At 49.6% G+C, this 12,371-nt stretch overlaps 1 protein-coding gene across 1 annotated transcript in view; it reads right to left on the bottom strand.

The window, feature by feature from the left end:
• Positions 1 to 12,371, bottom strand: part of alk (ALK receptor tyrosine kinase) — a 216,739-nt gene that overhangs the window by 29,144 nt on the left and 175,224 nt on the right. Inside the window, exons 5-6 of the mRNA XM_086150483.1 lie at positions 6,977 to 7,110; positions 526 to 657 (exon numbers count right to left, since the gene is read on the bottom strand). Coding sequence (XP_086006609.1) covers positions 526 to 657; positions 6,977 to 7,110 — 266 coding nt within the window. The remainder of the gene's footprint in view (positions 1 to 525; positions 658 to 6,976; positions 7,111 to 12,371) is intronic.

Here is a 12,371-nt window from a genome sequence, read left to right as displayed (position 1 = left end):
CCAGATAATACCCCTGGGTTAACTACTCAGACCAATTATTGCTGATAAGCAGAAGAAAGAAGAACCGCACCTGACTGGGACCCTCCTCCACCCCCTCTTCTTATCTCTACGTATTTTAATAAAGCACCCCCAGGGGACGTGTGTGTGAGTGTGTGTGTGTGTGTGTGTGTGTGTGTGTGTGTGTGTGTGAGAGTGTGAGTGTGTGTGTGTCTGTAGGAGGGGGGTGCAAACAGGAAGCAGATTTATTTTGGTCTCATTAAACAGCTTAAAACTATGACGTCGAAATTAAGAGCAGTAAATGTTACACACACACACACACACACACACATGAACACACCAATCACACACTGAACACACACACATGCCGAACACACAGACACACACACACATTCCGCTGGTGACTAATACATCCGTGTACTTGGCTGCAGCCCCTTTCGACCCAGGGACGAATGCCGTGCGTGTGTGTGTCTGTGTGTGTGTGTGTGTGTGTGTGTGTGTGTGTGTGAGACGTCGGCGTGTACTCACGACACAGGTGGCCTTCGTCGTCGCCATGGGGACAGTCGGGGCTGAAGTCGCAGAGCTTTTGCAACGGGACCCCCGGGCCGTGGTGGCAGTGGTAGCGGCCCTGCAGCGTCACATTGGGGCCCGGTGAGGACGCTGTGGGGGGGGTGGACAGGCATTACTCATGGGAGGAGTGTAAACACACACACACACACACACACACACACACACTCACACACACACACTGTGTGACGACAGACAGGAGCGTCAAAGACGCACAACAAAACAACACCATGACCTAGATATTCCTGCAAGGAGCTACAGAGGTGCATTGCTTTATAGCTGTGTCACACACACACACACACACACACACACACACACACATACACACACACACACACACACACACATACTGGTATCAGTGGTGTCAACAGCTCAATTGTAACTTGGCAAATTTGCATATCTATGCAAATCAGAGGGCTGATATCTGCAGGTTGTAAAGGGGGGAAACACAACGGGACATAAAGGAACACAACGGAACTTGCACAATGGAACTGTGTGTGTGTGTGTGTGTGTGTGTGTGTGTGTGTGTGTGTGAGCGTGTGCATGTATTTTTGTGGTGTGTGTGTCTGTGTTTGGGTTTATATGTGTGTTTATATATGTGTGGGTGTTTGTGTTTGTGGGTGTGTGCATGTATTTTTCAGTTGTGTGTGTGTGTCTGTTTGCATGTGTGTGTGTGTGTGGGTATGTATGTATGTGTGCGCGCGTGTATGTGAGCATGTGCATGTATTTGTGTGGTGTGTGTGTGTGTATATGAGTTAAGGCATGTATTTGTGTGTTGGGTGTGTGCGTGTGTTCGCGTGTGTGTGTGTGTATGTGAGCATGTGCATGTATTTGTGTGGTGTGTGTGTGTGTGGGTTTACATGCATGCGTATGTGAGTGTTTGAATGTGTGTATGTGAGTGTATGCATGTACCGTATTTGTGTGTTGTGTGTGTGTGTATGTGTATGTGTATGTGAGCGTGTGCATGTACTGTATTCGTGTGTTGTATGTGTGTGTGTGTGTTGTGTATGTGAAAGTGCGCATGTATTTGTGTGGTGTGTGTGTGCACATATGTTTGTGTTTCCTTGTTGTGTGTATTCATGTTGTGTGTGTGTGCGTCTGTGTTTGGGTTTACACGTGTGTTTATAGATGTGTGTGTGGTACACACACACATTTGTGATTTGTGTGTGTGTGTGGGTTAACATGTATGCTCATATGAGTGTTTGAATGTGTGTATGTGAGTGTATGCATGTACTGTATTTTTGCGTTGTGTGTGTGCGTGCTTATATTTGGGTTTACATGTGGGCGTATATGAGAGTGTGTGTGCGTGTATGTGAATGTGTGCATGTATTTGTGTGTGTGTGTGTCTGTGTGTGGGTTTACATGTGTACGTATATGAGTGTGTATGTATGTATTTGTATGTTGTGTGTGTTTGCGTTTGTGCATGATTACGTTTGTACATATTTGTGTTTTCATGTATGTGTATGACTGTGTGTATTTGAATGTGTATGTATGCAAGTGCATGTGTGTGTATGTAAGTGTGTGTGTGTGTATATGTGTGTATGTGTGTGACTGTGTGCATATACGTGTGTGTTGCCTTGTTGTGTACATTTATGTGTTTGTGTGTGTTTGCGTGTGTGCATATTTGTGTGTGCATGTATGTGAGCCTTTGTGTGCATGTGTATGTTAGCGCATTTTTGTATGTGTGTGTGTGTTTGTGTGAGTGTGTGTTTGTTCACAGATACCCTTCAATGTGTGTGTGCATATGGGTTCATATGTATGTGGGCATGTGTTTGTGCACATGTGTGTGTTTGTGGGTGTGGACATGTGACTTTGCATGTGTGTGTATGTGAGTGTGTGTGTGTGTGTGCATGTATTTGTGTGTTGCGTGTATGTTCGTGCGCATTTGTATGCGTGTGCGCATTTGTGTGCATGTGTATGAGCGTTTGAATTTGCATGTGTGTTTATGTGTGTGTGTGTATGTAAATGTTTGCATGCATTTGTGTGCATGTGTGCGTCGCACATGTGCATTTCCATGTGTGTGTGTGCATTTGTGTGCATGTGTTTTAGCTTGTGTCTGCACATGTGTGTGTAGACGTTCTGTCATATGTATGAGTTTATGTGTGTGTACACAGGTGCCTTTGCATGTGTGTGTGCACGTGTGCATATGTCTGAGCGTGTGTTTGCAAGTGTGTGTGTGTACACAGGTACCTTTGCATGTGTGCATATGTGTGTGTGTGTGTGTGTGTGTGTGTGTGTGTGTGTGTACAAATGTACCAGCCAGGTTCTGCAGAGAAGCTCCACCAGCGCTGGGGAACCCTGACCTTCTACAGGAACCCTTACATTCTGGTGGAACCCTGATCTCCTAGTGGAACCCTCACTTTCCTGTGGAACCCTGACGTTCTGGTGGAACCCTGACTTTCTTGAGGAACCCTGCTCTTTTAGCGGATCCCTCACTTTCTTGTGGAACCCTGATGTTCTGGTGGAACCCTGACTTTCTCGAGGAACCTTGATCTTTTAGCGGAACCCTCATGTTCTTGTGGAACCGTGATGTTCTGGTGGAACCTTGACTTTCTTGAGGAACCCTGTCCTTTTATACGAGCTCTAAGTTTCTACTGGAACCCTGATTTTCTTGTGGGACCCGGACGTTCTTGAGAAACCCTCACATTCTAGTGGAACCCTGATCTTCTTGTGGAACCCTCACTTTCTGGTGGAACCCTGACTTCCTTGAGAAACCCCGATCTTCTTGTTGAACCCTGACTTTCTTGAGGAACCCTGCTCTTTTAGCGGATCCCTCACTTTCTTGTGGAACCCTGATGTTCTGGTGGAACCCTGACTTTCTTGAGGAACCTCGATCTTTCAGCGGAACCCTTATGTTCTTGTGGAACCCTGACGATCTGGTGGAACCTGCCCAGCAGGTCTGTTCGCTCCGGTTCCAGGTTCTCCACCTCCCTGGTTCTGCAAGGCTGTCAGCCTAAATAAACCCCGCCATCCTTCAGACGCCCTTCGCCGCCTCCCAGCGGCGCCGGGTCACGTGACCCACGGGGTTCCGCCTGAAAAGCGCCGTCCTCCTGAAGCGGGCGGAGAAGTCGCTCTCCACACACACATTAGCATTCGCTGCTAAATAACTAGCAATCAGTGGGAGAGTGCGATCAATAAGCGCCGAGGGAGCGGACGGGGAGTGGATTCCACCTGTTTATCATCGTTAGCGCCGCTTTAGGCGGCGACGGAAATGGATCGGTCGCGTTTGCTCCTCGCCGAACACCAAGGAAGAAGTTTTACGGATATCGCCCGAAATCGAAAGGTAATTACCATGTTGAGAGTTTATTACACAGTTATTACACAGTTTATTACACTGCGATAACTGTGTAATAGCGTTCACGATGAACCCTCACATCTTTTCTGCACCAGCAGCTTCACTCCAACGTCTCCTCCTCCTCCACCTCCCGATGATTGGCTCCCGAAAACTCCCCTCATGAAGAAGCGGCGTCTCGTGGGCTCAAACGCCACGGCGGCCATGTTTATCGGCGTCTCCCGCCAACTTCCTGGAGAGGCGGCGCCCGGCCCGCAGCTGGCAGATGGCAGAACTTCCTGTTACGGCGGCGGGCGGATGAGCTCCGCAGATAAGGCGCAGCGCCGCACGAGCCACTTTAGGGCCAACAAATTGGATTGCTTGTTGGCGCGGTGACTGATGAGATCATTAAAGAGGGAGGCCGCCGCCGCCGCCGCCGCCGCCGCCACCGCCGCCGCCCCACGCCTATTATTTATGCTGTATTGACTCCGCCGGCTTCAGTAATCACAGCCTCACCGCTCGTGAAAACAACCGGCGTGGGGGCGGCGGCGAGGAAATTTCCGGTACCCATTTAAAAAAAGATCATAGGAGTCACAGGGTTCGGGAATCAGATAAACGGGACTTTTCTGGGCGGCGGAGGGATTCTGCACGCGCTCGCCGTCCCGTCCTTCCGGAACCTTTCGGGTAAATAAACCCTTTTTTTTCCGGGTTCGGCAAAACCCGAGAACAATCCCACGCTGTTTGAAAAGATAACCCCCGTTTGTTTCCACGGTAACCCCGGTTAGCATTTTCGGCCGAAGCGCCGATGCTAATTAGCTTCGCTCGCAGGAAGTGCGTCCTTCCACTAAAAGCTCTGGACGTTCTGCCGCCGCACAGGGGACTACTTTTTCAGGCGGAGGGACGGTTTAACTGATGATAACGTGATAGGGAACGGCTGCCGGCGAGCTTGTCGAAAATGTTTTCCCTTCCTTATCCACTTTACCATCAACCTTCCCACACACACACACACACACACACCTATTTCTCACACGCCCCTATTTTCCTATGTTTTGATGACATCAAGGTAGATTATCTCGCCGGCGTCCAGCGGATGATTGTTCCCCGCGACGTGTTAGGAGCCGGACAAACCCGTTATTCACACACACACACACACACACACACACACACACGATAACAACAGAGGCTCTACCGCGAGATAGAAACGATAACGCACAGAAAGGCCGCACTTTCCCGCCGCGTCGATCCACCTGGCGTCAATTTCCTGGTCAGGAGTGGAAACAGGAAGTAGCCAAACGGACGCCGCCGCGCCTCCGAGCTGCGCCACGCGCGATTGGTTCCTAACAAAAAGGATTTCTCCACCTGGCTCGGGGAGCGCCTGACAAACGCCGAGGTGTTCCATCCATCCCATAATAATCCGGAGGTCAAATCGAGCGCGTCGCATCGAGGAGACAAATAAATATATTTATCATTGCAACGCTATAACAGCGTAAGCCTGTTACCATGGAAACACAGCGAGCTCTCAATGAATCAGATGTTTTATTTATTCTTTTTTTTTTTTTTTTTTTTTAGTGTGTGTGTGTGTGTGTGTGTGTGTGTGGGGGGGGGGGTTCCATTCATATTTCCCTGTGAATGTTGAACCAGCGGCAGGAAATTGAATCAGTATTAATCTAATTTCTGGAATTTCCAGGTCAGGGTGGGGAGGGTTTTGGGGGGAGGGGGGTCCACGGTTAATTAAATCAACCCCCCTTTCCGTGCGTGTGTGTGTGTGTATGTGTGTGTGTGTGTGTGTGTGTGTGTGTGTGTGTGAGGGGGACATGTGAGACACATTTATCCCTCCAAAAACAGGAAGCAGGACGGGACCGAACAGGAAGTCAACGCTGTCACATCACACACACGCTCGCAGCTGTAAAATTATTATCATATCGAGAGGCGACATCCCATAATAACGGTCTCCGATGTTTGATGGAGCGCCTGATATATTAACTGATAGTGTATAAACACAGGTTTACAAGAAAAGCTATATTACAGGACTGTCTCAGAAAATTAGAATATTGTGATGGAGTTGTTTTTCTTCTATAATGCAATTAAAAAAAAACAAAAAATACTTTTTCATGATATTCTAATATTTTGAGATAAAATTTTTGAGTTTTCTTAAGATGCAAGCCATAATCAGCAATATTAAAATAATAAAACGCTTGCAATATTTCAGTTGATTTGACATTTTGGTTTTTGTAATTGCATTACAGAAGATAAAGAACTTTATCACGATATTCTAATGTTCCATATAGATACATAAATGTGTATAAATGAATGAAAGGGTGAATGTTTATGTCTCCATGTGCATGAATGAGTGAATTGATATTTAATTCTAGAAGAAGTTTAAATGAGAGGGTGAATGAATGCATTTCTGTAGAGGACATGAATAAGTGAATTGTTATTTTTCTCTTTGCAACATGTGAATGAGAGGATGAATGGTTACACGTCTAAATGCGGATGAATGAGTGAATTGCTGTTTAATTTTAAAAGAAGTGTAAATGAGACGGTGAATGGATGCATGTTTATAGATGACATGAATAAGTGAATTGTTTTTTTTATGCAACATGTGGGTGAGAGGATGAATTCTTACACGTCTAAATCTGGATAAATGAGTGAATTGCTATTTGTCTCAATAAGAAATGTGAATGAAAGGGTGAATGTTTACATCTCCATGTGCATGTATGAGTGAATTGCTAATCTTAAAAGAAGTGTAAATGAGAGGGTGAATGGATGCATTTTTATAGAGGACATGAATAAATGAATTTTTATTTTTCTCTATGCGACATGTGAATGAGAGGATGAATGGCTACACGTCTAAATCTGGACGAACGAGTGAATTGCTATTTGCCTCTGTAAGAAATGTGAATGAAAGGGTGATTGTTTACGTTTATGAGTGAATTTCTGTTTAATTTTAAAAGAACTGTAAATGAGAGGGTGAATGGATGCATTTCTATATATCACATGAATGCGTGAATTGTTGTTTTTTTTTTATCTGTATGTCCGGCGTGTGAACCCCGGCTCTCGGCCAATGAGAGCCGACCTCCGGCCGACCCCGAACGAACGAACGAATGAATCCGGTAGAGGGGGAACGCAGGTTCAGCTCACCCATGGTGCAGTTGGTGGTGAAGTGCGGCTCGATGGTGGCGGTGTCCTCCTGCGGGACCCTCTGGTCGTAGGCGGCGGAGAACCGGAATGGCGCCCTCCCGCGAGCGCCCAGGGTGAGGTGGACCACGGCCCAGCTGCCGAGGAGAGAGAGCAGGAGCAGGATGAGCGCCACCAGGAGACACCAGGGCTGGCAGAGCGAGCGTGGGCGGGGGGTCAGGGCGGGCCGGGGACGCTCCGTCTCGGAGGGAGGGGCGTCCGGCGGGGCCGCCGAGGGGGTCCCCGGCTCCCCCTCCGGTTTCTGCGGGTTCCCCTCCTCCATGGAGGCGTCGGAGCCGGCGGGTCGGCGTTGTGGAGACGAGGAGCGGCGGGAGCGGACTGGCCTCCCCGAGCTTCCGTCGGCCGCCTTTGTCTCCTCCGACCCTGCGCCCCTCCCCCGCTAATTTTATTAAGCAAATCTTGCTGATTTGTTTTTCGCCCTGAACTCGTCACCTCCTCCCGCTTTCTCTTGCCCGTCCGCCTTGACGCGCATTTTCGTCCCCGCCCTCGCCGTTCGCGCATTCTGACGGCAGGCAGGGGGCGCCGACAGGCCGCAACCCAGTACTAGTACTACCACTACTACTAGTGCTACTAGTACTGCCGGGTATTCTTTTGGTTTTCGGGGTGACGGGTCAGCTTACGGAGTAGCAGGGCGGCAGAGCGATTCCCGACAACTCCTAGTGTGTCCGAGTGTCCACACTGAACTCCTAACTGCTCCCCTGGTTCATCCATAAGAAAAATTTTGAAAATTTCCAATTTTTCGTTTTGGTTTCTACGTTTTTATCTTAGTTTTTCCAGGTTTTTTCTTTAAATACACCCTCCTTTACACTTTCCCTATCGTCTCATTTCGGGCGTCTCCCCTTTCACCTCTCCTCCCGCTGCAATACACATTCCTCTACGACAGGCTAACAATAGGCTAACAGCAGGATAACAGTAGGCTAACATCGAGTTAACGATAGGCTTAAAATAGGCAAATAATAAGCTAACAATAGGCTAACAACAGGCTAACAACAGGATAACAGTAGGCTAACAATCGGGCTAACGATAGGCATAAAATAGGCTAATAATAAGCCAATAATAAGCTAATAATAGGCTAACAATAGGCTAACAACAGGATAAGAGTAGGCTAACATCGGACTATCAATAGCCTACTAATAGGCTTCTATTAGGCTAACAATAGGCTAGCAACAGGCTAACATCAGGCTAACAATAAGCTAATAATAGGGTAAACCCCAATTGCCCCACGGGGGTAAATAAAGTTTATTCTGATTCTGATTCTCGTTCACACAGCAGAAGGACAATCCTGACCGCCGCCTCTCTTTGAATCTCGCCTGCAGACAAAGCGTGGGGTAAAATGAACCCTTCTGACCCGACTCCATTAAAAGTAAAAAAAAAAAAAGGAATTGGTTGTTTTTAATGGGATAGAAAAAGAAAGATTTAAATACGAAGCCAGGTAAATATTGGATTATAAGTAGAGTGGTTCCCAACTGAAAGAAAAGTTCAAACGCCGTCGCTTGGCGAACCCTCTTCCGGCTCAGGCTGTGTTAGCGTCTGGCGCTTTAAACTAGCCAGCGAGTTGCCTAGCAACCAGCGGCACGATCGGACGGCTGACGACGAACAGGAAACGGGATACAGGAAACACAGGAAGTGACGGAATCACGTAGATCAAGTGGATTTCAATGAAAGTTTTTCTGGGCTAATTCCGCTGTTTGCCCCAAATATGGTCGCGCTGGGAAATAAGCCCCGCCTCCACCGCGTCCAGCAATATGGTTGTTGTCATGGTAACAAGTCCCCCCCTGATTTCCCGCGACGTCTCATTTCCGCACGCCAGGATTTGCACCTTCGCGTTCCCCACCCTCCTCCTCCTCAGCTCAGAGGTTCTGACCGGACAGGAAGTGAAATGATGGCGCCGAAGAAAATATCTCTAGAGCGGCTCTGGGACGCAAGGCGGGAGGCGGGCGGCGGCGGGAGGAGGGCTGCTCGCCGCCACATCCAAGCACCGCCATTTTTTCTCTGATAACCTTGGTGCGTCACTTCAACGATTAGCGCGCTAATTTAGCAGTAAAGCATATGGCTAACAGCAAATGTGAATGACATGGAAGTGAACCACACAAGCACACACACACACACACACACACACCCACATATTGGTTTCCATCATTGACGATCTGCTGATTATTGCCGATCCCGTAGCCTCTGATTGGACCGCCGCTGCCGCCGTCGCCATCGCTGCCACCCCGTCTGGAATACGACCTGTCGTCTTGCGGTGCCTCGGCCTCAGCACGCCGGCTAATGAGGCTCCCTTCAATTCTTACCAGGAGATGTGTGTGTGTGTGTGTGTGTGTGTGTGTGTGTGTGTGTGTGTGGGTGCTTGTTAGCGAGTGAGCACCGTAACGACATTAGGCCACGGACCCGTCCTGGTTTGTGTTTTTGCAGCGTGCCTCATCTGAAAGGACACGCAGTAAACGGAGTAGATGGAGTACATGGTGCACATGCAGGGGGCGGAGTCACGCTGATGAGGCGGGCTCTGATTGGACACTCTTTAAGACATCAATTCATCCAGTGTGAAACCAAATTTGACTTTCTTTGATTCCCATCCAGAAGACCTCTAGACCAGGCCAGAGTCTTACTGGAGCTTCAGACCAGGAGCCAGTCTTGTTTGGGTCTCCAGACTGGGCCTCAGCCGCGTGGAGTCTTGCTGGACCTCCAGATGAAGCCCCAGACCTGTGGACTCTGGATGAACCTCCAGATGAGGCCCAAGGAGTCTTGCTGGACCCCGAGATCAAGCCCCAGACCCTTGGGGTCTGAATAGACATCCAAACCCGAACCATGAAAAGTTCCTGGACCTCCAGACTGGGACCTCGGAGTCTTGTTGGACCTCCAGACCAGGCCTCAGACCCTTAGAGTCTGGTTGGACCTCCAAACCTGGACCATGAAAAGTTCCTGGACCTCCAGACTAGGACCTTGGAGTCTTGCTGGACCTCCAGACAAGGCCCCAGATCCGTGGACTCCGGATGAACCTCCAGATGAGGCCCATGGACTCTTGCTGGACCTCCAGGCTAGTACCTTGAAGGGTTACTGGATTTCCTGACGAGTTCCAAGACCTGTGGACCTCCACACCAGGCCCTTGGAATCTTGCTGGACCTCCAGATCAGGCCCCAGACTCTTGGAGACTGCTTGGACCTCTAGACCAGGCCTGTGGAATTTTGTTTGACCTCCAGACCAGGCCCCAGACCCTTAGAGTCTGGTTTGACCTCCAAACCTGGACCATGAAAAGTTCCTGGACCTCCAGACTAGGACCTTGGAATCTTGCTGGACCTCCAGATCAGGCCCCAGACCCTTGGAGTCTGTTTGGACCTCCAGACAAGGACCTTGGAGTCCTGCTTGGACAATGAAGACGCTACAAGGTGCTTGTTCTCACTGTCCTGGGTGAAACAACTGCACTTTTCCAGGAGGCCAATGAGGAGACGGGGCTCCACAGACACACACACACACCCACCCACCCACACACACACACACACACGCACACACACACAGTTCATCCAGTGAGAAACCGACTGTCTTCCTTTGATTCCCGCTCAGAAGGAATGCAAACCTCGACTGGAAATGAGGTTAATGTTTGGTGGGGGTGGGAAGGGGAATGAGGAAGGGGGAGCGAAGGGGTGGGTGGGGGTCCCGAGGGTAAACTGACATTGAGATGGGTTTTGAATTTGAAAGAAACCTCCCTCCTCAAATTCAATTAAACCCTATAAGAAATGATGGAGCGGGCCGACGGAGAAGATGATCCGTACCTCAAGCCTCTTTGAAGCTCCACCTCCTCCTCCATCTCCACCCCCTCCGCCCCGTCACATGTTGTTAGCGGTCGTTAGATTTCTGCCTCTGATGGATTCCAGAGACAATTACCGCGGCCAAATCGAATCAGAGGGGCAAACATGAGGGAGAAGCCGCCGAAACAGGAAGTGCGAGATGGATCCGGCCTCTAGGGGGCGGCGACGTGTACCCTGCTGGTGTAGTACTACTAGTTACTGGTACTAGTACTAGTACTACTACCAGCAAGTTTTACTTCAAGGCTACGTCAGGAAACCGATTTGAACTTAAACGTCCCACCAACCGACTGGTCGTATGACCTTCTGCTAGACCTTCACACCAGGCCTTTCTGGTCCGGTTTGAGCTCTAGACCAAGACCGTGGAGTGCGGTCAGACCTCAACACCATGCCCTTGGGGTTTGGTTGGACCGTCTCACAAAGCCCGTGAAATTTGGTCAAACTTCCAGACCACATCCATAGAATCTGATTAGACCTCCATATCTGGTCCTTGAAGTCTGGTTGACCTCCAGACCAGGGCTGGGAGGTCTGGTTGGACCTCTGGACAACTTCCATGCAGACTTGTCAGGCCTCCAGAACAGGCCCCAGACCTATGGAATCTGGTTGGACCTCCAGAACAGACAAGAGGAGTCTTACTGGATCTCCAAACAACGCCCAAGAGCTGTGGAGTCTGGTTGACCCTCCAGACCAGGCCCGTGGAGTCTTACTGGACCTCCATACCAGGCCCGTGGAATCGTTGCTGGACCTCAAAACAAGGACTATAGAGTCTTGCTAGATCTCCAAACGAGGCCCTTTGTGTTTTGGTGAAACTCCAGAATGGGTACATGGGTCTTACTGGACCTCCAGACCAGACTTCAGACCTATGGAGTCTTGCTGGACCTCTAGACCACGTGTTATGGTGTCTTGCTAGACCTCCAAAAAAAGGCCCTTGGAGTCTTACAGGACCTCCAGACCAGACTCGAGACCTATAGAGTCTTGCTTGACCTCTAGACCAGGTGCCGTGGTGTCTTTGAGTCTTGCTGGAATTCCAGACCAGGTACATAAAGTCCTCCTGGACCCCTAGACCAAGTACATGAAGTCCCGTTGGACCTCAAGACCAGAACTCTGGAGTCCTACTGGACCTCCAGCCTCGACAGATCCAGCAAGAGTCGTGGTTGATGAAGAAGCGAAAGGAGCTCGGTGCTTGTTCTCACGCTCCAGCATGAAACGGCCGCGCTCTGGTTTTTCCAGGCAGCCAATGAGGAGACGGGGATACACACACACACACACACACACACACACACACACACACACACACACACACGATGGCAGCTGGGATTAGCGCAGCCTCCCGGTCCATGGAGCAGCTCCAATTAATTACCATCAAAGCGATCAGATATGACAGTGGGGTTTGGCTGCCTGCTTTATCTCAGAGGGTTCTCCGCGCTCGGTTCCACTTGGTGGCCCGACGTTCTGCGCCCAGGAGGAGCTCCGCAGAAGACGGCCGGGCTCAGGTTCCTGTTTATCGTTAGCGACGACGCAGACGCGTCTCCAAT

Source organism: Fistularia commersonii, chromosome 8 (genome assembly GCF_037954325.1).
Source record: "Fistularia commersonii isolate RoL2024-O1a breed Wild chromosome 8, RoL_Fcom_v1.0, whole genome shotgun sequence".
Taxonomy (NCBI): Eukaryota; Metazoa; Chordata; class Actinopteri; order Syngnathiformes; family Fistulariidae; genus Fistularia; species Fistularia commersonii.
Note: the sequence above shows the minus strand (reverse complement) of the source record. Positions and strands in the feature narration are given on the sequence as shown.